Here is a 24646-nt window from a genome sequence, read left to right as displayed (position 1 = left end):
TGTCTGCATGTCCCAAAATCAAACTGGGAGGGGATGTGGATTGTTGTTTGAGGAATTGATAGCTCTGTGGTTCTGTAATCAGCAGAAAAACTCACACACTTACATCATCTGCAGGCCTTTGGGTGTTCTCTTGTACCAAACTAACCCCTCTTATTCACTACAGAGGCCTTAATTACACCATACTCATCCTGTTTGTTTGTCTCTTTTTTCACTGGCTGAAGTGCTTGTGGGTCTATTTTTTTTCTGCAGCTGCTTTGTTTGTGGTTTGGCTCTCTTAAACATTTCACACATTTCTTCATCTCCAGCTGAAAAGGAGAAGGTGAATCCCGAACGTAAGGGTCTGGCTCCGGGCAGAGGATCCTTGACCGAATCTGTGGTCCCTTCCCTCCCAAGCAAGAAATCTATATCCAGCGGAAGCCCCGCCTTCCTGCCGGGGTTAGAGATCAGTGACGGGTCGGGCAACAACATCATCTCTGCCAACAGCCCTGAGTCTTCAAACACGGATGGTAAGCCTGTTTTCTGGGTTTGTTTGATTAATTGAGTCTGGAGTTATAGAAGATTTATACGTGTTTGATTATAACCAGCGGATTTAAACGATGAATAAAAATAGAAGGACAATGGATCTGCAATGTTGTACTCAGGCACAATCCTTCAGTCTGTGTGCTGATATGCTCACAATGACATCATTAATGGAAAGCAGTTTAATGTTTACCTTAATAAATTAATTTATTAGCGTCTTAGGGTGCAAAAAATAGCAGACTACGAGAAATATACAGGGTTGGAAGAAACATCAGGAGTTATTAGTTATTGAATTTTCATAAATGAATGTCCATATTTGATTCTGTCAAATGGTTGTTGAGGCGTGTTCCTCTCATCATAGCGTCACTACAGTAAAAGTCTTGATCAGCTCACTTCTGAAGATTATGAATATTTATACAGAATTCACAACAGTTATACATTTATACAGTATAATCACATATTATAAAGTTTTACATCTCAGTCTGGACAAATGTGATGTGTAAACTAAGATCTTTGCTGAGGCTCTGCATTCACAATAATACACAGAGGCATCAGGAACTCTGATTGGCCAAATGTTGTGTGTTTGGAGGAGTGTTTGTTGTTTCTCGGGGGGCTTCTCTCTTGATCACATTTAATCTACACACAAGCACTGACATTGTGTCTGCTGAATAGTCAAGAAATGCAGACTGTGAATGTTAAAGTTATACTCTAAATATGTACTTTTTAAACAGAAGAAATTGATTGTGATATTGCATAATGATAGGTAGATATACACTGTGAGTAAACAGGATACAAATAATGATTCAAAGAGCTGTTATGGAGGCTCGAGGTTGGAGTACCGCCCCTTTGTTTCCTGTTATCACTAGTCTGTCCATTTGAATCCTTAAAAAGAAGTGACATTTTGCAAGCCTCTTCAAAATAAATTGAAAATTACTTAATTTTTTTTAATCAATTTATTATTTTAGCAGGGGTTGGGAGATTGGGATTATTTATTGTCAAATTTAAAGGTACTTTTTTTTTTTTAGTAGCAAGATGAAAAAAAAATCTTTAATATCAGAAAAGTCTATGATAGTTCAACATCATATAGCTTATGAAGTGACGCAACTAAGTCATAATAAACATAATACTAACTTATGTTTGGCACAAAAAATCTTGTCTTAGTTGGATGTTTATTCTCTATTTAAACAAAAAAATGTTCTAGGCAATCTCTTTTTTTTTTTAAACAGTTTTGTTTATTAAATTTTTTGTACACAAAGAGGTAATAGGTTCACAATACTTATGAGTGACAGTGTTGAGAGATTTACAGCAACAAACAAAAAACAGACAACATTAGAACACGGTGGTCAGCTTGATCATACTATGGATCACGGCTGTTGATATGAATAGTAATCATAGTCCTCAAAGCAGAGTAGGAGAGGGAAGCCAAAAGACTAAAGAAGTACATACATCAATACAATAATTACAAAACGTACAAGACTTAATTTAATTGACAGAGGCCAGCAGAAGGACAGAGCAGGATCCTATTCAGGAACAAGTGGGAAAATATTTTTTTCTGCATAAACAAGGAAGGGGCCCCACACCTCTCTGAATTTATGAGACGATCCTTTTAGTATATAACAAATTATTTCAAGTTTTAAGTTATTAAAAATCTCTTTCACCCAGAGGGTGTGGGAAGGGGGTGTTGCTGATTTCCACCTGATTAGAACGAGGCCTCGAGCCAATAAAGTAACAAAGGCGATTCTATCTGATTGCGGTTTAGGTAAGGGCACCAGAGAGATGCCAAACAAGGCCGTTATAGCATTAGCTTGTAAAAAAGTCCCAGTTACCTCCAATAGAGTTTCAAAAATTGCAGTCCAATAATTATACAAAGATGTGCAGGACCAGAACATGTGGACATGGTTTGCGGGCATCTGGTGACATCTCTCACAGGACGGGTCAACTGTGTCATAGATCTTGGAGAGTCTAGCCTTAGTCTGCAATCTCTAATTTGTTTCTTCCTATTCTCTTCACTGATCCTCCAGGCCTGTCCAGCAATCGTTTAGAGCCTCCAACCCTGTCAGACGGGGGTGATGTGTCACCAGTTGGTCTGGCTGGAGGCCTGAACATCGGAGAGCCTTTCTCAACCGGTGACACTCCCACAGAGGAGAACCTGGAGAAAGAAAGGTGAGGGGGATGGAGACAGTAAACAGTAGCATAACATGAATATTACATGAAAAGTGATTGTCTTCAGATTATAGTTAGACCATGTGGGAGAAGCTCTTTTTGGAGAAATGGGGAGCTGTCTGAAGTGCTCAGGCTGAGGGAGCGTGGTAAACTCCCCCAGCTGTCTGTCCCTGCTGTGTGCAAGCTTCTGTCGTGCTACCCGTTGCTCGCTAGCTAACAGAGCTTGCAGTTCTGTGAAGGACCCTCAACAGATGGACTCAGACCTGGTCTTACCTACAAGGCCCTTTGCCCTCCCCTCTCTGCCTCATGCCCTCCTTCTCTTTTCTTCTCACGTTAAAACATGGGCTCTGTTCCTAACTTCATCCTCTCATTGTTTCCTCTGTGTGTGTCCTGTTGTGTCTTTAGTGCACTTTTTGTCGCACTTTGTTTTTGCTGTTTAGTTGATTTTTTTATTGGATTTGTATGAAAGAAAAGTCAAAACCTTGATCATTTCTTCTAGACTGAGACATTAATGCAGGGCACTGATAATTGGTGTGACTCCTTCCTCTGCAGCCTCTACATATTAAGCAGATCTGAAGCTAGAGATTTCAAATAAGCTTATATTTTGTCTAAAGTTTTCAACAGAGGAGCGCATATTTAGACTATACTTCTACTTAGCAGATTCAAAAAAGTGAACTCTTTGTATTTGAATTTGTGTTGCTCACCCTGTGTGCTTTTCAAGGTGTCTGCGTCTGTTGTGGCCAGGGCCCGTCCTCTGTCCTGCTCTGTCTCCACAGTGTGTGCGGTTCCATGTTGTGGCCAGGGGCTTCGGCATTGTATTATTTGGCATGCTCCTCCTGAGAACGACTCAAAGTGTTTACTCTTATCATGTTGGAGTCAACAGCACTATGTTATGGTTGTTAAAACAGTGGTTGCATAGCATGCGGGCAAGTAACAATGTGGTGTCCCGTGTTTTCACAGAAGGAAGAGGTGGGTGTCTACGCCTTGACAGAGTCATGGACACGCTTCAGGCCTTAAACTGATCAAACAACACGCATACGCAGACAAAACAAACAGCAGTAACACTCAAACAAACCTCACATTTTGAGCCTTGCATTACTGACGCATAACACAAACACATGGTTAAGTATCATGTTCCTGCCTGTGAAGGATTTAGCTTGATTGTTGAGGTCAGTTGGATTATTTTTTCTGGATGTGAATGCAGGTTGTGTGAATTTGATCGGCATTGGTACGAATCATTTTGAGAGGCAATGCATGGCTAAATTTTAAACTTCCTGTTGTTCTTTGGTTCCCAGTAACTCATTAGGAGTGTAAAATGTACTTAGGTGGAGCCGTAGATACTGTATATGAAGCATATTTCAATATGTTTCATTGTCTAAACAGTATATGCATGTCATATGTCATGCATATTCACTTTGCATGATCACTAATTTTCTCTTCTTTTTTTTTGATGTGACTCTTCTTTTCCTGTAAAAATCCTCTTTATCTTCTACTCCTAATCACTCATCTATCCCTCATCACTTCCTCAAATGTCCTTACTGCATATGACTTTGATGTTATCCTCTCAACTGTCCTTCCTTAAAATCATTTATTTCTGTGGCATCACCCTTTTTCTTTCTTCCATACTTTTACCCCCTAACATTTGGTCCTTTCCTTCACTTTTACCCACTTCCTATCCCGATTCTCTCTTCCCTCCACTCTGTCTCTATCCTCACCCCCATCCTCTCCCACCTTCCCTTCCTGCAGTAGGAAAGTGGGGCGTAGCGAGAGTGCCCGTATGGACCGGCACTCCTCTCGGCGCCGTGGCTCTTCCCGGGCCAAACAGTCTCGCTCCCGTAGCGATGTGGACCTCCAGCCGCCATCTGCCACGACAACAACACCTACCCCGCTTACCCCCCAGCACCTCCGTCCGTAAGATGGACAAACCCCGTCTTAAAGCCTCTCTGATTGGAGGGCTGCACAGCAGGGACAGACAGGATTTCAAACAGTGACAGAAAGGAAATAACACAGCTTAACTAAAGAGGTTCAATCAATCCGACTGACAGGTTCACTGACTAATTAGTGACTGTTAGACCAATCTGTCTTTAACAAGCAGTGATTTATACTTAAACAGCACTCGAATTTTCTCTGAAAGGTCAGACATTAAGGTTTTAAGTTCAGGAGAACAACTGTTTAGTCAAGTCAACGCTGACCATCAGGTAAACATTAAGTCCAGCCTTTCAGAAGTGATTCATTTACTCACCGTCACTAGACTTCAAATTCACAGCGTGATCAGATGAGATGTAGAAATCTGAATAATCCAGAGGGAACCAGTTATTTTCTTAAAAGACTATTTAGTCTTGTAGATATGGGGTTGTATGAGGTATTTGTAGTAGCAGGTATTGATGCCCAGTGTGCCTACACAGACGGGCTCACCTGAAACATGTACTTGAGCCACAAAAGAAACCTCTACATCTAAACAACATTTCATTTGAAGTGAACGTTATATTTTTTATTATTCTCACTGCTTCACTTTAATGTAAGATGGCCCTTTCCTTCATCGCTGTATCAGCTGTTTGGGTTAGACAGTGGTGTGGGAAGCACACACATAAGTCAAACCACACTGCTCTGAAGATATCACAGCTGGTAGTGGCTTGTTTGTTTTTCTCTAGCCTGTTCAAACTTTGAGAACCAGGGTCATAATATAGATTACACAGAGTAACACAGAGTGATTATGGCTTCAGAAAGCTGTGGTTCCGCTCTGCTAGCTAGCTTCTATTTTTTTTTTTTTAAAGTGTATTCTCTGTTAATTGCCACTGACTAGTGCAACTCCTCTGATCCTTTGTGCTTAAAGCTAAAGAACATGCAGGTTGAAACACTGTTGCAAAAGAAAAGGGCCATTAGCGTGGAGGTGAAGCAGTGAAAATATGCACAAATACAGCTTAAACACCTAAACTGAGATGTTGTTTTACATGTAGAGCTTTTTTAGTGGCTAGTGTATGTGTTGTTAAACGTGACATAGCTTAGCTTCTGGCTGGCTTTTCCAAACAGGAGCTATCGCTGACTTTTATTAACTAGTGTACGTGTAAAACTTACATTTGATAATCACGTCACTTAAAAAAAGAACCCTTATTGTCCCTTTTAACCCTCCTGTTATTTTCGTTTCTTAGGGACAGCAATATTGTTCCTGGGTCAACTTGACCCGTGGCAAATTTAATAATTCAAAAGTGTCAGAACCTAAAAAAAGACATAAACATTTTTTAAACCTCATTATCAACTCCATTGCTAAACATTTAAATCAATATTTAGTACATTGGTGTTCTTTAATTCTCACAGATCATAGTTAAGTGAGGATAACTCACTCGTTTTTTATGAAAATTCATTTTAAAACTTTTTTGTGTACATTGGAAAGTGATTGGGGTGAAATATGTCACACAGTTGCAAAGAAACATTTAGTATTTGAACCTTCTGACCCCTTTTAGCCTCCACTTTGACTGCAGGGTCAAATTGACCCACGGACAGTATCTATGTAATATAACATGCAGGGGGGGTTGCAAATGCGTGAAATCAACCATTTTCATTTTCACTAATTAAATCAAGCAGAAGGAGTTCATAGTAAAAATTACTTTTTACATTTTTATTTTGTTTATTTGAACTTTGAAATGGGTCAATTTGACCTGCAACATAACAGGAGGGTTAAGCATTTTTTTCATTGAGGTCTGCACCAGTATTGAGGTACAGATCAGCATTTCACAAATAACATCAACCAAAGAAGATGAGTTAAAATAAAAAATGTTCTTCAAAATAGCCTGGAAGTGTAGTAGCGTTGATTTTAGTAAATTAATAAGTACAGTTATAAAAAACATCCATCATGTGATGCTCCTGTGTAACATTAAACCCCCATGCCTCTTCCTCTGTCCATTAATTCTTAAGTTTTATTTTGAAACATTTTAATCTGTAATTAGAAAACCTCATTTGGATTACCTTTATAATAACCTGTTGCATGTAAATTTTACTTCCACAGCTAGTCAGCTGAGCTTTTACAGCTCAGCATTAATCCTACAGTACATCTTGTAGCTGCTCTAAATGTGAGACTCACCTTATTCTGCAGCTTCAGTAAAACAACAGGACACTGATGGATAGCTTCTCTGCCAGAGACTCTGGCTTGCTCTTTAACGTCCCTACATTATTTAATGATGTGACATCCCCGCTGTACATTTAGAAATACAGCCAGCTGTTCAGAGCTGACATTGTCTCACAGCCAAGAGTCCCAGCAGAGTGTGATGTGTGACATGTCAGACACCTGAGTCACACTTAGCCCCCGTCTCACTGATTCATTCTCATCATTCATCTCTTGTTCTTCAGTTACGATGGACCACTTTTAAATCCTGAAGGGCCTGGACACTCCCCCACCAGCCCCTCCCCTCAGCTGGAGGAGATGGAGCCCCGTCTCCTGGAGTTCGAGCAGGACCCTCCCAACTGGAGAGAGCTGGCCTCCCCTGACGCCCTAACTCGTCTCAGCAAGAAGGAGACCAAGAGGCAGGAGATCATTAACGGTGAGGAGAGAGAGATGAAGCAGCATGTGATGAAAAAGGAAACAAATATGCAGATGAACCCAGGCTGCAGTGTATACTCTCCCTTATTTATATCTATTCCCTCTCCCCCTCTCAGAGTTGTATGCCACTGAGCACGCCCATGTGCGGATGCTAAGTGTCCTGCAGATGATTTTCTCCAGGCCTTTGGAGAGAGAGCAGCTCCTGACCTCCACTGAGCTGGCTGCCATCTTCCCTAATCTGGATGAGATCATTGAAATGCATTGTGAGTGACGCTGCCAAGAGGCTGACTTGTGGTTGTATTCTCTCAGATTCAGACACACATGCAGACTGGGTAGATAGAGTTCTCCTTCCATGCCCAGCAAACCATGGGGAAAAAACTTCAGCTGTAAAATGAACGATGTCTAAAAGTGTGAGCCAGCTTGTTTGGTATATCAAGACAGGTGAACAGGGTATAACTGGATGTAACAGTGTTTCTCAGCACCTTGCTTTCATCATTGCTTCGTGGCAGCTGTTGAAGAAGAGTTAGTCATAATGCTTTTGAGTAAACGGCTGAATTGTTTTCCTCTGGCTGTCATTCCAGATAACTTCTACGAGAGCCTGAAGAAACTGCGTTTGGATGAGAGCTTCATAGTGAAATCCATCAGCACCACAATGCTCAGCAGAGTGAGTCATAATCTTTCTATTTATATCACCCTGTTACTTTTTACTCCAAGTAACACCAACTGATGTTCTGACAATTTAATTTAACACAACTAAGTGACAGGTCTAGTTTTATTGTCACGACAAGACCTGAAAACTATAGTTTTTATATCAATTATCAAGTCTTTACTCTGTGGCTTTTCCAGTTCTTTCTTTACCTGCCCACCTATTTGGTCCTCTTGTTCTTTACTTCTGGCTACACAACACAGTCTGATTTTGTGTATGTATGTGTGTGTGTGTGTGTGTGTGTGTGTGTGTGTGTGTGTGTGTGTGTGTGTGTGTGTGTGTGTGTGTGTGTGTGTGTGTGTGTGTGTGTGTGTGTGTGTGTGTGTGTGTGTTCCAGTTTGAAGGCCCAGAGGGGGAGTGGTTCCAGAAACTGACAGCTCGGTTCTGCAGTCACCAGTCGTGGGCCTTGGACCAGATCAAGAGCAGGCAGAAGAGGGAGCCACGCTTCAACTCCTTTATACTGGTAAAACACACACACACACACACACACACACTCGCACACACACACACACACACACACACACACACACACACACACACACAAACACACACACACACACAAACACACACACACACACACACTCAGATAAACTAGCTTAGATGTGATGTTATAGATTAAACAGAAATATACACACAGGTGAGTGCTATCTCAAATTTATGGACATGCTAGAAGTAATACAAGTGGTTTGAACTTTAATTCTGACACTGTGTGTGTGTATGTATGTGTGTGTTTGTGTGTTGTTTTAATCCCAGGAGGCAGAGAGTAAGCCCCAGTGCCGCAGGCTGCAGCTCAAGGACATCATTCCCATAGAGATGCAGAGACTGACCAAGTACCCGTTACTGCTGGACAATATTGCCAAGAACACAGGTGTGCGTGTTTCTGTGTGGGGACAGGGTGGGGGGGAACTTAGTTATCCAGTGGAAACACTGTATTGCATTAATGCATTAATGCTAAATTATAGAAATACCCCAAATAACCTAAAAACAATCATAATGTTAAATGTAGCATTGCCCATCATGGTCCAAAAAGTTACTAAAAGAAATCACGCCGTGTTTGAAAGATGATGTCATTTTACAGAGGGAAAACTTTCAAAGATTGCTTCAAAGATCTGGGCCCGTATGCACATCAAGCCATTAGCAAAGAAAACTGCCCGTTTGTACTAATGTTAAAAAAAGATTTGATTAGCGATATGTATGAGCCAGGTTAACGCCCCAACAAAGCATTACATTTAATGGCGGTAGACCCCACCATTACAGGTGCTCATGGCAGGATTACCACACCTGTTAGGCTGTTTAAAGGATGGCAGACATCGTACTTATGCGTTACCGTTTGAGACGAAATATGCAAAGACATTATTTTATTTTTTAGGTCTTCTACACTGTGCGCTCAGAAACACCACACACATTTACCTGGTTCAAGATCTTAAACCAAACTTCCCCTTTCTCTTTGTTTGTTATCTTTGACGATTGACTTGCTGATAATAAGTTTGTTCATTCTATATTCTTGGAATAAAATGTCCATTTCTTCTTCCGCTGAAAAATTGTTCTTTCTTGATCTTCTCTCAGTCACACCGGTACCGCTCGCCCATGTTTATTGTTGTTCATGCGTAGCAGGCATGCGCAATTCGAATTTGCATTTTCACATTTTCAAATTAAAATGCATCAATTTGTCATTCTAATGTTTTAAACTTACAAGTTTATCTATATCAGAACACAGGATACATGTAGTTAATGTTTTCCAACAAGCTTTACAGCACACCAACAAAACACTTTAACAATCAATGACTGTCCGTCCCAGATCCTTGTACGTTCATGATTTATGGCTTTTGTTTGGACCCAGCTGTGAAAGCTGTATTTTCCTAACCTCTGTGTTTTCTGTCTCTCCACAGAGGACGTGGTGGAGAAAGAGAGGATCAAGCAGAGCGCAGAGTGCTGCAAAAAGATCCTCAACCATGTCAACGAGGAGGTCAAAGAGATGGAGAACCTATTGGTGAGAAACACACAATCCATCACTCGGCACACTGTTATGTGGTGATTGAGCACCGATTGGAGTCTGCTGAATTCATTTTGAGGCCTCTGAAGGTCTCTGCTTGTTAGACTACTTCTGCTTCAGAGCTGTGCTGTCTTGTCCTCTTTCTGACCCCTCCCCCCCCCCACCTTTCTCACCCTCTGTTCTCAGACTCTGAAGGACTACCAGCGCAGATTGGACACATCAGGGCTCAAACCGAGTAATGAGCTTTACACTGAATATAAGGTGAAGGTCTTTCTACAAAGTTTGTTTGCCCATACTTTTGCACAGTTTTTGTTCTTTTACTAGAAATATTCTGTCTCCTCTAGTTCATTGACCTGACCCAGAAGAAGATGCTGTATGAAGGCCCTCTGACCTGGAGAGTCACAAAGGAGAAAACAATTGGTAAACAGATGTGTATATTGTGACTATTAGGGATGACCCCGAATCTGATTCTTGCCATAGTCGACGAATCATCAAATGTTTGTTTTTTTTCTTCACTGACCCCAAAGTCTGCATTATGGTGACCATATGACGATAATACACATAACCATTTACAATTAAGAGGCTCATAACTCAAAGTGAAAGAGACACAAGAGTAGATAGGTATAAAACTTTTATTTTTTTAATCTATTGCACGCAAAAACAAAGAGGTGATGAACGAGAAAAAACTCATGAGGCCACCGTCCGTTAAACATAAAAAATGTGACATTATAAAATAAACATGTAAAAATAGACATTATGAGCTCAGAGCACTGCACATGATTTATCTGAACAATGTTTCAGTGTCTGCAAATTAAATTAATAACGACTGAAATCACAAGTCGTAACACCTGAACGCACATCATAATGTTTAAATTCTATTCATCCATGAAAATAAACAAAAACATATCATTATATTGGTAAGGAAAAAACGTCCTGAATATGTTAATCATGGCTTAAACGTCAAAAAGGTAGGACATCGAGAGATATTTAAATATTGTTCACTCTGCAGAGACCAGCGCTGCGGAGGGTAGTTTGTCTAACTTGAGGTTAACATTTCTATAATGTTCAAAATCAAACCTGAACCAGCTAAAGGGTTTTTAAATCCCTTAGCGGTACCTTTTAAAAGAGTCTGTCACTGTGTCTTTGTCCACTCGAGGCTTTACAAGAAAAAAACAACGTGTTTACGGGCAGAAGTGCGCTCCTTGCTTTGTTGACAATAAGACAGCTCCCTGATCTCACAGCCCTCTTCATGAAGCCGCTCCTCATCTTCATCACTTTTTTCCAGGATCATCTGAAGTTTATTTTATCTGACATTTTAAAGCTGCCATGAACCTAAACAGATTTAAAGACCAGCTGAGGTATCGCTGCTCTACAGGTCCCACTAAATGGGACAGTCCACCTTTAATTACCAGGAGAGATTTAATTACCACCTTAAGGAGATGTAACACTTCAAAAGATATTTCCAGAATTAAGTATTTATAAGTTTGTATTTACACTACCGGTCAAAAGTTTTAGAACACCCCAATTTTTCAATTTTTTTATTGAAAATTATGCAGTTCAATGTCTTATTGTGCTCTGAAATGAAAACATCAAACAATTAAACAATTGAATTTCAAAAGTAAATCATGTAATCAATTCATAAACCAAAATGTAGTCTAAACTTTTGACTCATTGAAGTAGCCACCTTTGGCACCTTTTTTTTGCCATTTATTAAGCAACACATTACTTTCTGGAGTACAAGACTGTTCAAATATTGCTCATGAGGGTATGATACCACAGTGTGTTCCAACACTACTTTTATGCAGACACAGGGGGTTGGAAGTAATCAAGGAAAGTTGGGACACCTGTAAGAATTGGTAGCACCAACGTTCAAGGCTTGACTAACCTCAATTGCTGCAGAACAGCAACCAATTTCTTGTTCCCTGAAAAAGGCCTTTTTGTATTATTCTGAAATTTACATTCTTTTTTCAGTTTTGGATAATCTTACCCTTTCTTTTTTTACCTCTGGCAGTTCACCACTTACCTTTGTACCATTTAAAGCTATTCAATGGACGTGAACTGCTTGGATTTCAATAAAAAAAAGTGGAGAAATTGGGGTGTTCTAAAGCTTTTGACCGGTAGTGTATATCAAAATAGGATATATGAGACATGGTTTATACTGAAAACAGGAAAGGATATAAAATTAGACATTGAGCGCCCCCATAGTTTGAATGGAATGGTCCTCTTCATGCAAATGTTCGACTATGAGTTTGGCAGTCGACTAAGGCTCTTCAGACCGAATCGTTGAATATTCGACTATTTGGGGGTCACTCCTAGTGACTATGCATGAAAACTACCTGGGATGATTTCTTCTTCTTCTTCTGCAGGAAGACGTTTTGTAGAATTATTTCAAATTTGCTTAAATACACTTTGCATGTTCTCCCACAAGCCAAAAACCTCACTTCAACCTTTATCAACCTGTATTTTAGGGCATTGAGGCATTTGTTATCAGTGTTTCTGTTTTCATTTCCCTTTTTTGAATGTATAGTTTAGAGTTTGCTATAAAAAAAAGAAACAGCTGCAGTGCGGGACTTTTTATGAGATCTCTCTGTCTTATTCACTTCTGTTTTTCTACCCACTTGAATGAATTCCTCTTATCTGAGCTTCATTTAAATTCTCTTCACTTTATTTATTTAAAGATGAGGAAACTCCTCTGCAGCTGTTTGCCATCTGAATCAACTGATACACATATTTATCAGACATATGAAGAAAAACTACTTTTTATATTATAAGAATGCATGAATAATTAATCTAAAAGACAATCTAAAGTAATAAAGCTATACTTGAAATGAAACTAAGAGCAACAAATAGGAGAAAACCTCTTTATCTCTGTCCTCTGCTATCCTTCCCTCTCCCTCACTCCTCTTCCTCTCTGTCTCTCAGAGGTGCAGTGCGTGTTGCTCGGGGACCTGCTCGTGCTGCTGCAGAGGCAAGACGACAAAATGGTCCTCAAATGCCAGAGTAAAAGCAACATCGCTGTTCAGGAGGGCAAGCAAATGCTGAGCCCCATCATCAAGTTGGACTCAGTCTTCCTTCGGGATGTGGCCACAGGTCAGCTCAAAGTAACCCTGCAGATAAACACCGTCACTTCCATTGTTTGGATCGATTGTTCAACCTCCTGTTGTTTTTTCTCTTGTCAGATCGAAAGGCCTTCTATGTCATATTTACCTGGGACAGCGGCGCTCAGATCTATGAACTGGTGACTCAGTCTCTTGGAGAAAAAAAGATGTATGTGTCAGGAAAGAACCAAAACACAATGAATCATGTTTTTCTTTCCAGAGAGTAAGCGCAGGAAGAGTTGTTTGATTTGTGTGTGTGTGTGTTTGCAGCTGGACTGAAGTGATTAAAGAAGCAGTGGATGATCTGAAGAAGAGCGGAGCGCCCATGAGGTTGCCGTTGCCTCTTGGAGCTGCAGGAGCTCCCTTCAGTCCCTCCTCGTATGTACCACTTTGTGTGTGTGTGTGTGTGTGTGTGTGTGTGTGTGTGTGTGTGTGTGTGTGTGTGTGTGTGTGTGTGTGTGTGTGTGTGTGTGTGTGTGTGTGTGTGTGTGTGTGTGTGTGTGTGTGTGTGTGTGTAGAGAAGCTGTATTATTGTGTGTTAAAGTTTATCCATCTTATTCCTTTTGTCATTTTCTGTCCTTCAGACTGACAGCCCCTTTGAGCCCGACTGAGAATGGAGGTCCAAAAAGCAGCAGTGGTGAGATTGCAGTGCTTCATCATCATTGTTGTTTTTCACATTTTTAAAAGCTTGAGCCAAACTGAAGCTGCGTTTCTGTCTTCAGATAGAGATAAAGACAGCCTGACAGATGACAAACCTGCAGACCACCCACACCAACTGATTGATTTCCTGTCAGACAAAGGCTTTGACTTGATAGGCCACACTAACAGTGAACAGGTGAAGGTGGCAACCGGCGCTCTGGATGAAGGTGAATGGAGTTCTTGTGCTTACTTGAATTCCTTCATTGTTTTTTTTTCACAGCACCTTCCTTATCTTTTTAATAAAACTAACACGTTTCCTCCTCGTTAGTGATGTCGCTCAAAAGGCTGCTGATCGGCAGTATCAGCCTATCAGAAGACTCGCAGCTGGATGCAGAAAACGGAGAGGACCAATCAGAGAGGCCCAGCCAAGAATCAGATCGCTGTCGGTCAACAGGTAGGAGTTGTGAAGTTAGGGGTCTGGTTTTGTTTTTATTATTTCTTACAAAGGCAGATGTGATGATCAAGCGGCAACAACATATGATGTTCAACATCATATCTATTGGTCTGACTTTCACATAATTTAAAATGAAACTGACTCAGGACATGTCTAAATGAATTTTGTTCTTCCGCAGAAGACAGCCGGACCACTGACAGTGTAGTGGAGGAGGAGAACGAGAACTCCTGCGAAGGAGAAGGTGCAGCGATGAGAGGAGAGGAGGAGAGGAACATCAGCGCACCCCTGGTGCTGTCCCAGGGGACGATGGAGGAAGTGTGCAGGAGGATCGACAGTCTGCAGGAAAAAATAAAAAGCCTACAGGTGAGGGGAGGTGAACAGAGAGGGACAGAGGGAGAGAGAGATGAGAATATAGAGCAAATGTAGCAGGGAGCAGATAGTATGACAGGGGAGGATAAAGATGAGAGACATAACAAAAGATGGGAGCCGACTGAAAAGAGACACACAGTCGAACATGGAGGATTTCACTGAGGATAACTTAAGTAAGGAGCGAGCTGTGGTGTAGTTTGGACAAATGGGGCCAAAATGGCACAAAAGAGAAACTAGAGAATAGAAAACCATTTAACCACTGCTGTTATTGCTTGGCTCAAAATTGCTTTGTGAAATTGGACTTCTCTGAAAATGGCTATTATGTCCAGCACTTGCAATGGGATGTGTCAGAGAAGCAGCGAGGGAGACGAAGAGAGGATGTTAAAAAGAGGAGGTAGAAGTGTGTGTGTGTGTGTGTGTGTGTGTGTGTGTGTGTGTGTGTGTGTGTGTGTGTGTGTGTGTGTGTGTGTGTGTGTGTGTGTGTGTGTGTGTGTGTGTGTGTGTGTGTGTGTGTGTGTGTGTGTGTGTGTGTGTGTGTGTGTGTGTGTGTGTGTGTGTGTGCGTGCGTGCGTGTGTGTGCGTGTGTGTTTAAGTGAGAGCTAGGGGGATGCGGGTGTCTGTCCTCGGTTCCTAAGGTGATATTGATTTTGTGTGTTGCAGACTGTAGAGGAGGAGCACCACAGACTGCAGGAGGCCCTTTCCACATTCTCTCTGGAGTGGAGAAACTTCCAGTAAGACACCATCACGCCACCTGCTGGCCTTCAGGTGAGAGCACTGATGTAGAAATTTAAAGTGACACTCCAGTGAAACTTGAGCAGATACATCTGGTTATCATTCTGTATCATGGGAGTATGTGAAATAAGTCCATTGAGGAAACTAACATTACGCTTTTCTCCTCCTTTGTTCAGATTTTTACTGGTGCTGGTTTGAAGTGCAAGACTTCCTTTCAGTGGCTCACCTGGAAAATTCCTAAACCCTCATGCCTGGACCTCTTGCCACCTTAGGGCGGCTTTGTGCACAGTGCAGTGGTTCAGTGATGGAACATGGGGAGGTGTGTGCAGGTGTAAGTTGCATATGATTGCGTGCATGCTATAGATAGAGAGGTATACATAAAAACGGGACCTCCTACTTTTGAGTGGGGGGTTGCTTTTTGCGGAGAGAGGTGCCAAAAAAACAAACAAAAACAAAGCAATATGTTGCTGTGAGAGGGATGCTGCCTAACAACTGTAATGATTGTGATCTGCTGTAACACACATACGCACACCATGCAGGCTACTGAAGAATTGACTTTATTGCCAAAAGCAGATGTACATAACAGAGGAATCCTCTGTAAGCAGATAGAGCCTTAAGGGGCCAGTGTAGCGTTTGAAGATATATTGAAATACTACTGCTGATATATAGTGTTATTTCTCACCTATGCCAAAGCACCACAGAGATGCACTTTGTTCTAACCAAACAAGTTGAACCCACACTGTTTTTGCAACATTTATTATGTTTGCTCTCGATTCAGTACAGTTCGGGCTTCATGTAGGCAGCCTGCATTATTTAGAAGATTGCATTCAAGACCGTGTGTGTATGTGTGTTACAAAGTTTTTAACTGCTTCTTGGAGGGTTCTTATTGTTATTAGGTCACTTAGAAACATTTATGAATAGTGGCACTGTAGGTAATCATGCTGTTTATTCTGGAGATTTGTATTTACTTGCTTTTATTTATTCCTCTGAGTTCTGTTGGGTCAACGTGTTGCCTCTCCTGAGTGGAACTGTTACAGCACTGGGCCAAAGTGAAACAGAGACGTGAGGTAGGAGAAACATAAATGACAGATGGTTAGCTGAGAATGTGTATGAAAGGTGGAGGTAGAGAGGGAAGATGAAGGGATGAGGAGTGAGTTCAGAGGAAGGTTGATGTTGCTTTGGTTCATTTGTAGTGAGGAGGAGTCATGATGAGATTAGGATTTGCACTCACTGTACTGGAGAAGATGTTAAAACACAAACACACACTCACACACACATATAACAGTTAGATACACTGAAAGCCCAGTGTCACATTAGTGCTCACGAAGGTCCCACAGGTCTCCCAAGTTCACAGCTCCTGATCCAAACAACAGACATCAGACGAGGTTATAAACTATATCATATGACATTAGAGTGACTTGTTATTGGTAACAAACTATTATCTTCCCCTGTGTAACAGTTGAGCTATGTTTTTGTATTTTATTCAGCAGTTGATTGTACTTTAATTATGGTTATGTGATTTCTGAGTGGTTGAAAAACTGTGTCTGTGCACACAGGACCAAAGACAAAACAAAGATCCTCATACCAGCTGTTATTTTCTTAAAGGCTTCATCTGTGTATTCACACAGTGCTGTCGGACGCCCCAGAATCCTACATGTGGTATATGAAGTGAAGGGATTTCAAAAAGTGGTGAAAAGAATAGTGCATTTGTTGTTGATAGAATCACCCGGTTCAGCTCATTGATAAAGAAAGTACAGAGATTAAGACTGTAAGACTGTAAGCCGTATGACCAAAACAAAACCAGATCTGTTGTTCTGATTTTCTGCTTGCTTTTCATTGACTTTAACTAGCAAAAAAACAACAATAATAATAACAAAAGTTGTCTGTTTTGGATAATAAGTGTAACGTAAGCTGGCACTGACTGTTTTGACCTGGAAAAAGGAGTGTTAAAGCAGAAATCAAGGACAAGACTACAGACAGGGAAGCCAGACAAGGGCACAAAGGAAAATGTGGAGGAAGGAAAACTGCAGTCTCATTCCATGATTCCTTTCAGCAGTACTGTAATCATGATCACTTCCTGATATGCATTCTCATCATTGTTACCACACACACACCCCTTTGACCCTAATGAAACCTCAATGAGAAATTATGCAAATAATGCTTCCATTATTCATTTAGATGTCACAAGTTGTTAAATTATGTCTGTGTTTGTGCATTGCTGCCATGTCTGTTTCTTAGAAATTGTAAATAAATGTAACCTTGAAGGAAAACAAATTGTAGAAAAAGCATAAATTAGCTCCCCTGTTTGTGTTTATTTTGCTTGTCAGCTACACACATCTTCATAACGCCCTCATTTGTGATAGCATGATCACCTCCTCCTTCTTCACAGTCCATATTTTGTTGTGTATTTCATTTGATTTCTTTCGAACGGGCCGCAGAGATTTATGTTACCGTCTTCCACCAAGCTAGTGTAATTATGTACTATGCATTTGAACATTACCATGAGAGAGACAGGGCTTGTCTGTAACAATGTCTATACATGAATGAAATGAATAGTTATGCAAATATTGTAAGTGTGGCTTATGTTTTGGTGTCTATTTTGCAGTGTAAACCCTGGTGTGTACTGTGGCTAACAAGCGACGTAATGGGATAGATTTAAGGAGAGCATCTCATATCGGGATTTTAAAAACACACAACATCTCATTGTGGAAATGACAACAGGCACTTCTTGCTGATTTCCCCCCAGATGCTTTTCCTCATTACTTTTATAAAGAAAATACCAAGGTGTTTGGAAAAGAGTGTATTTATAGAGTGGTGCCTTCTCCGTCAGTCTGCATAAGGGCTCCTGAATCTGCAAACACAATCCCAGATGTTTTGGTCAAAATGTTTTTCATGGAGGACTGAATATGACAGAAATGGCCTAATCAAAGTGTTGTGACGTTGCCATAAGGTTCTGTTTTTTTTTGTGTCCACATCCATCACAGCAATAGGATTCAAACCCTCTACCAACTCAGAAAGGACACTTCTATTTTTGCCATTATGTCTCTCTATAAACAATGGATATGCAAGAATTATACTGTGTATTTGGCTTTTGATTTTTATTGTGTAAGAGGCTCTTTAATGATGTATACTTCAGGAAATTTGGTACGTTTGTTTTTTAATCCTTCAATTTTTTAATAAATTGGGAAAATAAAATCTTGTTTGTCATTTTATCCATTCATAAGCCCACCTTCAGTAATTTAAAGGCTAACGATGTTGGGTCTGTGAATGTTCTCAGTCATCCAGGTCATGGTAACGCAAACCTTGATCCGTAAGGCAACTGGACTGGTAGAAATTCTTGAAGACGTTTCACCTCTCCTCCGGAAGGCTTCTTCAGTTCTGACCAGACTGGGGAAGAGCTCAAAGATATAAGCCACTAACAGTCGTGGGTGTGTCCAGGAGTCACAAAGGGTCCTAAGTAGGGTCTCTTAACAGCCTTGCTCCTCCATACATCACTGATCTCCTGTCAGTTTATGTTCCAGCCCGATCACTGAGGTCCTCAAATGCTTCCCTTTTAATTGTTCCTCGTTTGTTTCACACAACCACCGGCCAGAGAGCTTTCTGTTTGTATGCCCTGAAGCTGTGGAACTCTTTGCCTCTGGACATTGGAACGGCGAGCTCTCTGGGTGTTTTTAAAAGTAAACTTAAGACTTACCTTTTTAATGTAGCTTTTAATTTGCAGTAGTTTATTTTTAGCCCTGGACTACATTATTATGATTTATTATTTTTATTATTTTAATTAGTTTAAGCATTATTATTTTAATCATTGTTTTAACATTTATTTAACTTATTTATAAAAAAAATATTATTTATTTATCTATTTATTTCTTGTGTTCACCTGATCTTGTTAACTCTACCTTATTTTTAACTTTTCTTTCCACTCTTTCTTATTTTATTAATTTTACTGTATTGATTTCCTTTTATTTTTAAGTATTTTATTTATAATCATGCCTTTTATAATTGTACCATTGCTGTTGTTTTCTGTCTCTGTTATTCTGTGAAGCACTTTGGGCTGCATTTTTTTATGTATAAAAGGTGCTATATAAATAAAGTTGAGTTGAGTTGAGTTAGTCTAGTTCCTGACAGTCGTTAGGGTGATGGGTCAGCTGTGAGTCGTTAGAGTCACATGGTCTCTGGTGTGAATATGGTCTTACTTGTTTTGACGGTTTTGACAGAGAATTCAAAACAGCATTGTATGTAGGAGACAGATGGTGTCTTAGTTTCTTGATTTAGCTCTGATCTTTATTCCTCCTATTCATGTTGTTAGGTGTTTATATAAAAATATAGAGAATGTGTCTTTGCTCATGGAGTAACCATAATGTTCCTCATGAAGGCATAAACATAGTCTCTGAATGCATTCAGCATTAACTTCATGCAAATGTGGGAGGTTTCAAATCCATTCAAGCATAAATCCTGACAGAGACAAAAGCAAAAGAGTAGAGTGTTAGTGCAATAACGACTAAAACTGGGACCTGTGCTCCATGAGGAATTCCATCTACATTATTTGAGTCACTTTTTATTTTCAATCTCCTGACTGAGCATTTTGAAACTATGGGAACAGTTACTAACGTACTTCTTTGCATCTTTGTTGGTGAGTCAAATCAATTTATAATACACATTATTATCCAAAATGCTAATTTTACTATGAACTATTCAACATTTTTAGCTTATGTTGATGCAATTAGCCTCTTTGTAATGGAGATTACTAGAATTTCTCTGAGTTTATACATTAAAGCTTGATATATTTACACTTTAAATTGAATCCTTTTTGACATCAAGTTCTGCTTCAGTGAACCACATCTCCTGTCAGAACAGGTGGCGATGGTGTCATGTTACTTTCTTGCTCCACTCTGCTTAGATATGATGTACAAGCATAATTCTGCAAAAAGTTGAGATGCTGTGTAAAATGTTAATGAGAACAGATTTGGATGGTTTCAAATCATTTTAATCCTAGATTTAATTGAAAGTAGTGCAAAGACAATTGCCTCATTTAAATTTTGATGCCAGTTTCAGAACAGTTGGGACACGGCTATGTTTACCCCTCTGTTTCATCGCCTCTTCTTTTAACAACACCCTGTACATGTTTGGGAGCTGAAGAGACCAGTTTCTGGTTAGTTTCCTGTTGATTTGTGATATTGGATGTTATCTGCTCAACAGTGTGGGGTCTCTTTGTATTTCTCGGTTCATAATGTGCCAAATGTTTTTAATGGGTGCAAGTCGGGACTGGAGGCAGGCATATTTAGAACCCAGACTCATCTACTTCAGGGCCTTGTATTATAATACATGCAGGATGTGATTTGGCATTGTCTTGCTGAAATATGCAAGGTCTCTCTGTACCCAGGACAGTTTTCCACTTAGTCTCAGTCCATCTGAAATGAGCTCGGGACCAGAGACGTTGCTAGCATTTCTGAATTATGTTTGGAAATGTTTTTTTTTTTTGCATGGTATTTTTAACCTGCATTTGTGAATGCAGTGACAAACTATTCACAAATAATGGTTTTTGAGAGAAATTTCGACCCCATGCAGTGATTACCACTATAGAGTCATGTCTGTTTATAGTGCAGTGCCGCCTGAGGGCCATCCAGTGTTAATTTTCAGCTTTGTCACTTTTGTACAGTCGTTTTTGTAGATTCTCTGAATCTTAAACAATGTTACTCTAGATGATAAAATTTGTATTCTATGTTATGCTCCCATTTTATTACACATATTTTTCAGTCTTTCGTTTTCCCCTCCAATATTTTTTAAAGGTATTGCTGGCATCAAATTTAAAATGAGCATTTATTTTTCATAAAACAAACCATTTTTTAGTTGCAACATTTGAAATGTGTTCTTTGCAGTACTTTCAGTTGAATAAGGTTTATATGATTTGTAAACCAACAAAATCTGTTTTTAACAACATGTTGTACAATGACCCAACTTTTTTGGCAATTGGGTTTGTGCACTTAATCCTAACCTTGATCATATTTTTTAACTTTTTCAGCCTAATTTGTCCAGTGTAAATCCAAGTTATTGTAGTATGTTATTTGCCTTTTATGATTACATAACTTTAAACCATGTGATACTTGCTGTTCCTTCCACAGTTGTGATCGCTCAGGCTGAGCTGATTTTAGAGGCAGACAGACCCTTCTTGAGCGTGCAGCAAGGACGAATGGCTGTCCTGGAGTGCTGCTACACCAAAACAATGGAGCAAAAGAGTTTCAAATGGTTCAAACATGTTGAAGTGGACAGCACAGTCATAGGTCCTCATGAAGTGAATCTTACAGACTTTTTGACTGTTGATACAAAAAACAACAAACCATTTTGTGGCATCCTGAACTTCCTCTCAGTCCAACCGAGTGACTCTGGCTTTTATCAGTGTTGGCTGATAGAGAGTAAAGTCTTCACATATGGCACCTACCTACACGTCTTCAGTAAGTGTTTGAGTGTGTGTAGTAGTGGAGGAGACCTATCTGTAGGACAAACTAGTACCAAAAGCTAGTATGTGTGTGTGTTTAACAGAGAAATGGAGTCAAGTGAGCTCTAAGCACTGCTTACACCTCATAAGCTATAAATCTTGTTAACTGTCATCTAGCTGAGCTGGTGAGTGGCAGCAGCCTTATATATGGCAGCTTTGTTAATCTTGATATCATTAGGATGGTCTCATTACAGTCTGCCCTTTCATTTACTTTAAATAGCACCAGTATTAGGTCAAGTTGCACCCAAGCTTACATGCAGAGGTGTTTGTCACACTGCAATGCCTTTTAACGTCATAATCTACATCAAATACAGATGGCAGGAATGTAAAACAACCACTTTACTCCTTTGGGGATTACATCTTAGATAACCTGCACTAGATCACAAGAACACCATCATACTTACCCGAAAATAACATCAGCTGTTTAATCTCTCTATATATAGAAACTGTAAAACAGTTTTCTATATGGTAACTATTTTCTTTGTGCAGTTATATAACGAAACAGTCAATCTTGTAATAAAAGACAAAGTAAGCTTGTTAAGTAATTATGTAGTTAGCCTAATTTTTTTTAAACAGCCCATTGTCTTTAAAATGTTCATGCTCACTTCCTTCACAATGAGAGCCTGTATTTAAATTTAAGATTTATTTTTGTGCATACTCAGAGCCCCTGGGGAAGGCGATAGACATCAAGGAGAGCACCAAAAACAAGATCCTGACAGCTGAGGGAGTGCTGCTGTTCCTGTGTGTGATTCTGCCTGCTGCCACTCTTCTCTTCCAGGTCAGAATTACAGATATTACAGATAATGGTTTTAGCCGATGGAGTGATTTCCTTTTTTGTTTTTGCTGTTTTTATTTATTTATTTATTTATTTTTATCTTTTGTATCTGCGTGCTGTTTTTTCTGTCCTTTGGTATTACCTGCTGCTGGAATCTGAATTTCCTGAGGGAACCTTCCCAAATGATTAATAAAGTATCTATCTATCTATCTATCTATCTATCTATCTATCTATCTATCTATCTATCTATCTATCTATCTATCTATCTATCTATCTATCTATCTATCTATCTATCTTCCACTATAGAGTCATGTCTGTTTTTAATGCAGTAAAAGACCGACTGTACATTCACATACACTGATTTGTCAGCAAACACTGACCCCAAGCACCGATCTAAAATCATGATTGATTTCTCAATAATTGTATTGACTCATTCCTTATGTCAACAGAGCAGAAATTATATTATACGCCTATCCTATACTCACTCTGTTCTAATTCTTAAAGAGACATTTTACTTGGTGTTTCATGCTCTTCTTTCATGGGAAGTTTCTCCATTCTGCAGCATAACATACATCTGCTTGTCCCTCACAGTCAAAGAGAATAAGTGAGCTGGAGAAGAAGAAAGAGAGGAAGGAAGAGGAAAACATCTATCAGGTGAACTTTGAGGATTGAGTCACATGAGTGTAACGCACATGATCATGAGCATATAAGAATTAAAATTCGCGTTTTTGAAAGAGGGAGCATTGATATGTATGAATGAACATGTTGTTCAACTAATCAATGGATTTCTGTCATTGATTTTTGTGGTGGTCTTATCTCACACACCACAGGGGCTGAATCTGGAGGATTGTTGCACCACATATGATCAGATCGAACGCTCCCAGGCACATGGGCAGTATGAGGATGTGTGCACCCCTATGCAGGAAGAGGAGGAGGAGATCCAGCTGGAGAAACCTTAGAGGAGGGGGGGGATACAAAATATTTGATATTGAATTAAGTGTGTGCTTTGAAATTTCCGCTTTTTTCTACACAAATCATGACTTGCAGTTATGTAGCCTATGCAGTTTAACAAGCACAACATGAAAAGATATACAAAGAAGATACTGAAACAACAAGGCCTTTCACTCCACATCATTTCACAGAGAAGACTTGTATGTGTGTGTGTGTGTATCTTTGTGTGTGTGTTTGTGATGCACTCATCTGTATATAACATGCTTTGTTTAAAAAGCTCCAGCTCCACATACTAGAAACATCGTTTGTTGTTCCAGAAGAGTTTCAAGTGAAGTTTGATTTTCCCACTTTTTTTCTTTATAATATATTTGTATTAGGTTTTTCTGCTGTACACATCAATCAAAAAGTGCATGTTACCCAGTTTTATATTTTCACAGACAAAAAAGAACACATAGTACAATGACAACTACTAGAGTCCAATCCAATGTGTTTAGAAATAAGAAAACTGGAAGGACTCATGAATTAGAAAGAAGATGTGATACATAAAATTAAATAAAAATAAATACAAATAAAAATAAAAAGTATACATATAAAAAATGTAAATAAGAAAATAATAAAAATAAACTACAATCAAAATTATTTCTAACAAACAAAATCTTGTCATGAATTTTTGCAACTTGGCCTATGAAACATTTATTACATTAGTCCTCAAGAGAGGGTATAGAATTTACAAATGACAGCAAAGGACCCCAGGTCTTTTTAAAATGATCTGAACAACCTCTAGAACTAAACTTAATTTTCTCTAAATAGAGGAAGGAAATTAGGTCTTTTAGCCAGGAATTTTCAGATGGCGGTTTATGTTGCTTTCATTGTTTCCCACTTTTTTAAACTGCATTGAAATATGTATTTGATTTTTATAATTATTTCATTTTTTTACAGAACAACTTTAAGGTCTGTAATAATTTTGTTGCTTGTGTGATCAAAGAATAAAGTTTTCTTTTAACAGTAAAACCTTACAAATGCCCCCAAACAGTGTCTTGATAACCATTATTTATAACCAGTGGTGGACAGTAACAGAGTTAAATGTACTTGAGTACTGTGCTTAAGTACATTTTTTGAGTATCTGTACTTTACTTGAGTATTCTTTTTGGAGGATACTTATTATTTTTACTCCACTACATTCAGAAGACAATTATTGTACTTTTTACTCCACTACATTT

The 24646-nt window shown here is 39.4% G+C and overlaps 2 protein-coding genes across 10 annotated transcripts in view; both read left to right on the top strand.

Annotated features, from left to right (window-relative positions):
• The window catches only part of arhgef1b (Rho guanine nucleotide exchange factor (GEF) 1b), a 55330-nt gene extending 36928 nt beyond the window's left edge, over positions 1-18402 (top strand). For 5 of the 9 annotated variants that reach the window (XM_034697182.1, XM_034697178.1, XM_034697181.1 and 2 more), the window contains 21 exons: positions 306-506; positions 2541-2682; positions 3643-3651; positions 4429-4593; positions 7027-7217; positions 7333-7479; positions 7798-7880; positions 8260-8385; positions 8676-8790; positions 9812-9912; positions 10102-10176; positions 10260-10335; positions 12838-13005; positions 13095-13182; positions 13284-13391; positions 13598-13650; positions 13736-13879; positions 13981-14106; positions 14285-14469; positions 15136-15240; positions 15384-18402. In XM_034697182.1, coding sequence (XP_034553073.1) covers positions 306-506; positions 2541-2682; positions 3643-3651; positions 4429-4593; positions 7027-7217; positions 7333-7479; positions 7798-7880; positions 8260-8385; positions 8676-8790; positions 9812-9912; positions 10102-10176; positions 10260-10335; positions 12838-13005; positions 13095-13182; positions 13284-13391; positions 13598-13650; positions 13736-13879; positions 13981-14106; positions 14285-14469; positions 15136-15210 — 2378 coding nt within the window. In that variant the 3' untranslated portion in view covers positions 15211-15240; positions 15384-18402. The remainder of the gene's footprint in view (positions 1-305; positions 507-2540; positions 2683-3642; positions 3652-4428; positions 4594-7026; positions 7218-7332; positions 7480-7797; positions 7881-8259; positions 8386-8675; positions 8791-9811; positions 9913-10101; positions 10177-10259; positions 10336-12837; positions 13006-13094; positions 13183-13283; positions 13392-13597; positions 13651-13735; positions 13880-13980; positions 14107-14284; positions 14470-15135; positions 15241-15383) is intronic. The other 4 variants (XM_034697184.1, XM_034697183.1, XM_034697179.1 and 1 more) reach the window with 3 other exon arrangements.
• Positions 18403-19364: 962 nt separating this feature from the next.
• On the top strand, positions 19365-24437 carry cd79a (CD79a molecule, immunoglobulin-associated alpha). The gene is made up of 5 exons (XM_034697186.1): positions 19365-19837; positions 21327-21656; positions 22363-22478; positions 23067-23129; positions 23306-24437. The coding sequence occupies exons 1-5, from the start codon at positions 19798-19800 to the stop codon at positions 23432-23434; spliced, it is 678 nt and encodes a 225-aa protein (XP_034553077.1). The 5' UTR covers positions 19365-19797; the 3' UTR covers positions 23435-24437.
• Positions 24438-24646: the final 209 nt, after the last annotated feature.

This window comes from Notolabrus celidotus, chromosome 12, assembly GCF_009762535.1.
Source record: "Notolabrus celidotus isolate fNotCel1 chromosome 12, fNotCel1.pri, whole genome shotgun sequence".
Classification (NCBI taxonomy): Eukaryota; Metazoa; Chordata; class Actinopteri; order Labriformes; family Labridae; genus Notolabrus; species Notolabrus celidotus.
The sequence above is the reverse complement of the archived record's forward strand: the minus strand, read 5'-3'. Positions and strand labels throughout refer to the sequence as shown.

Excerpts from the sequence above, each read along its gene's own strand:
- cd79a (XM_034697186.1), top strand. The coding sequence starts at position 19,798 with ATGGGAACAGTTACTAACGTACTTCTTTGCATCTTTGTTG. Across the intron at positions 19,838-21,326 it reads ACTTCTTTGCATCTTTGTTG|TTGTGATCGCTCAGGCTGAG; the intron begins GTGAGTCAAATC and ends TTCCTTCCACAG. Across the intron at positions 22,479-23,066 it reads CTGCCACTCTTCTCTTCCAG|TCAAAGAGAATAAGTGAGCT; the intron begins GTCAGAATTACA and ends TGTCCCTCACAG.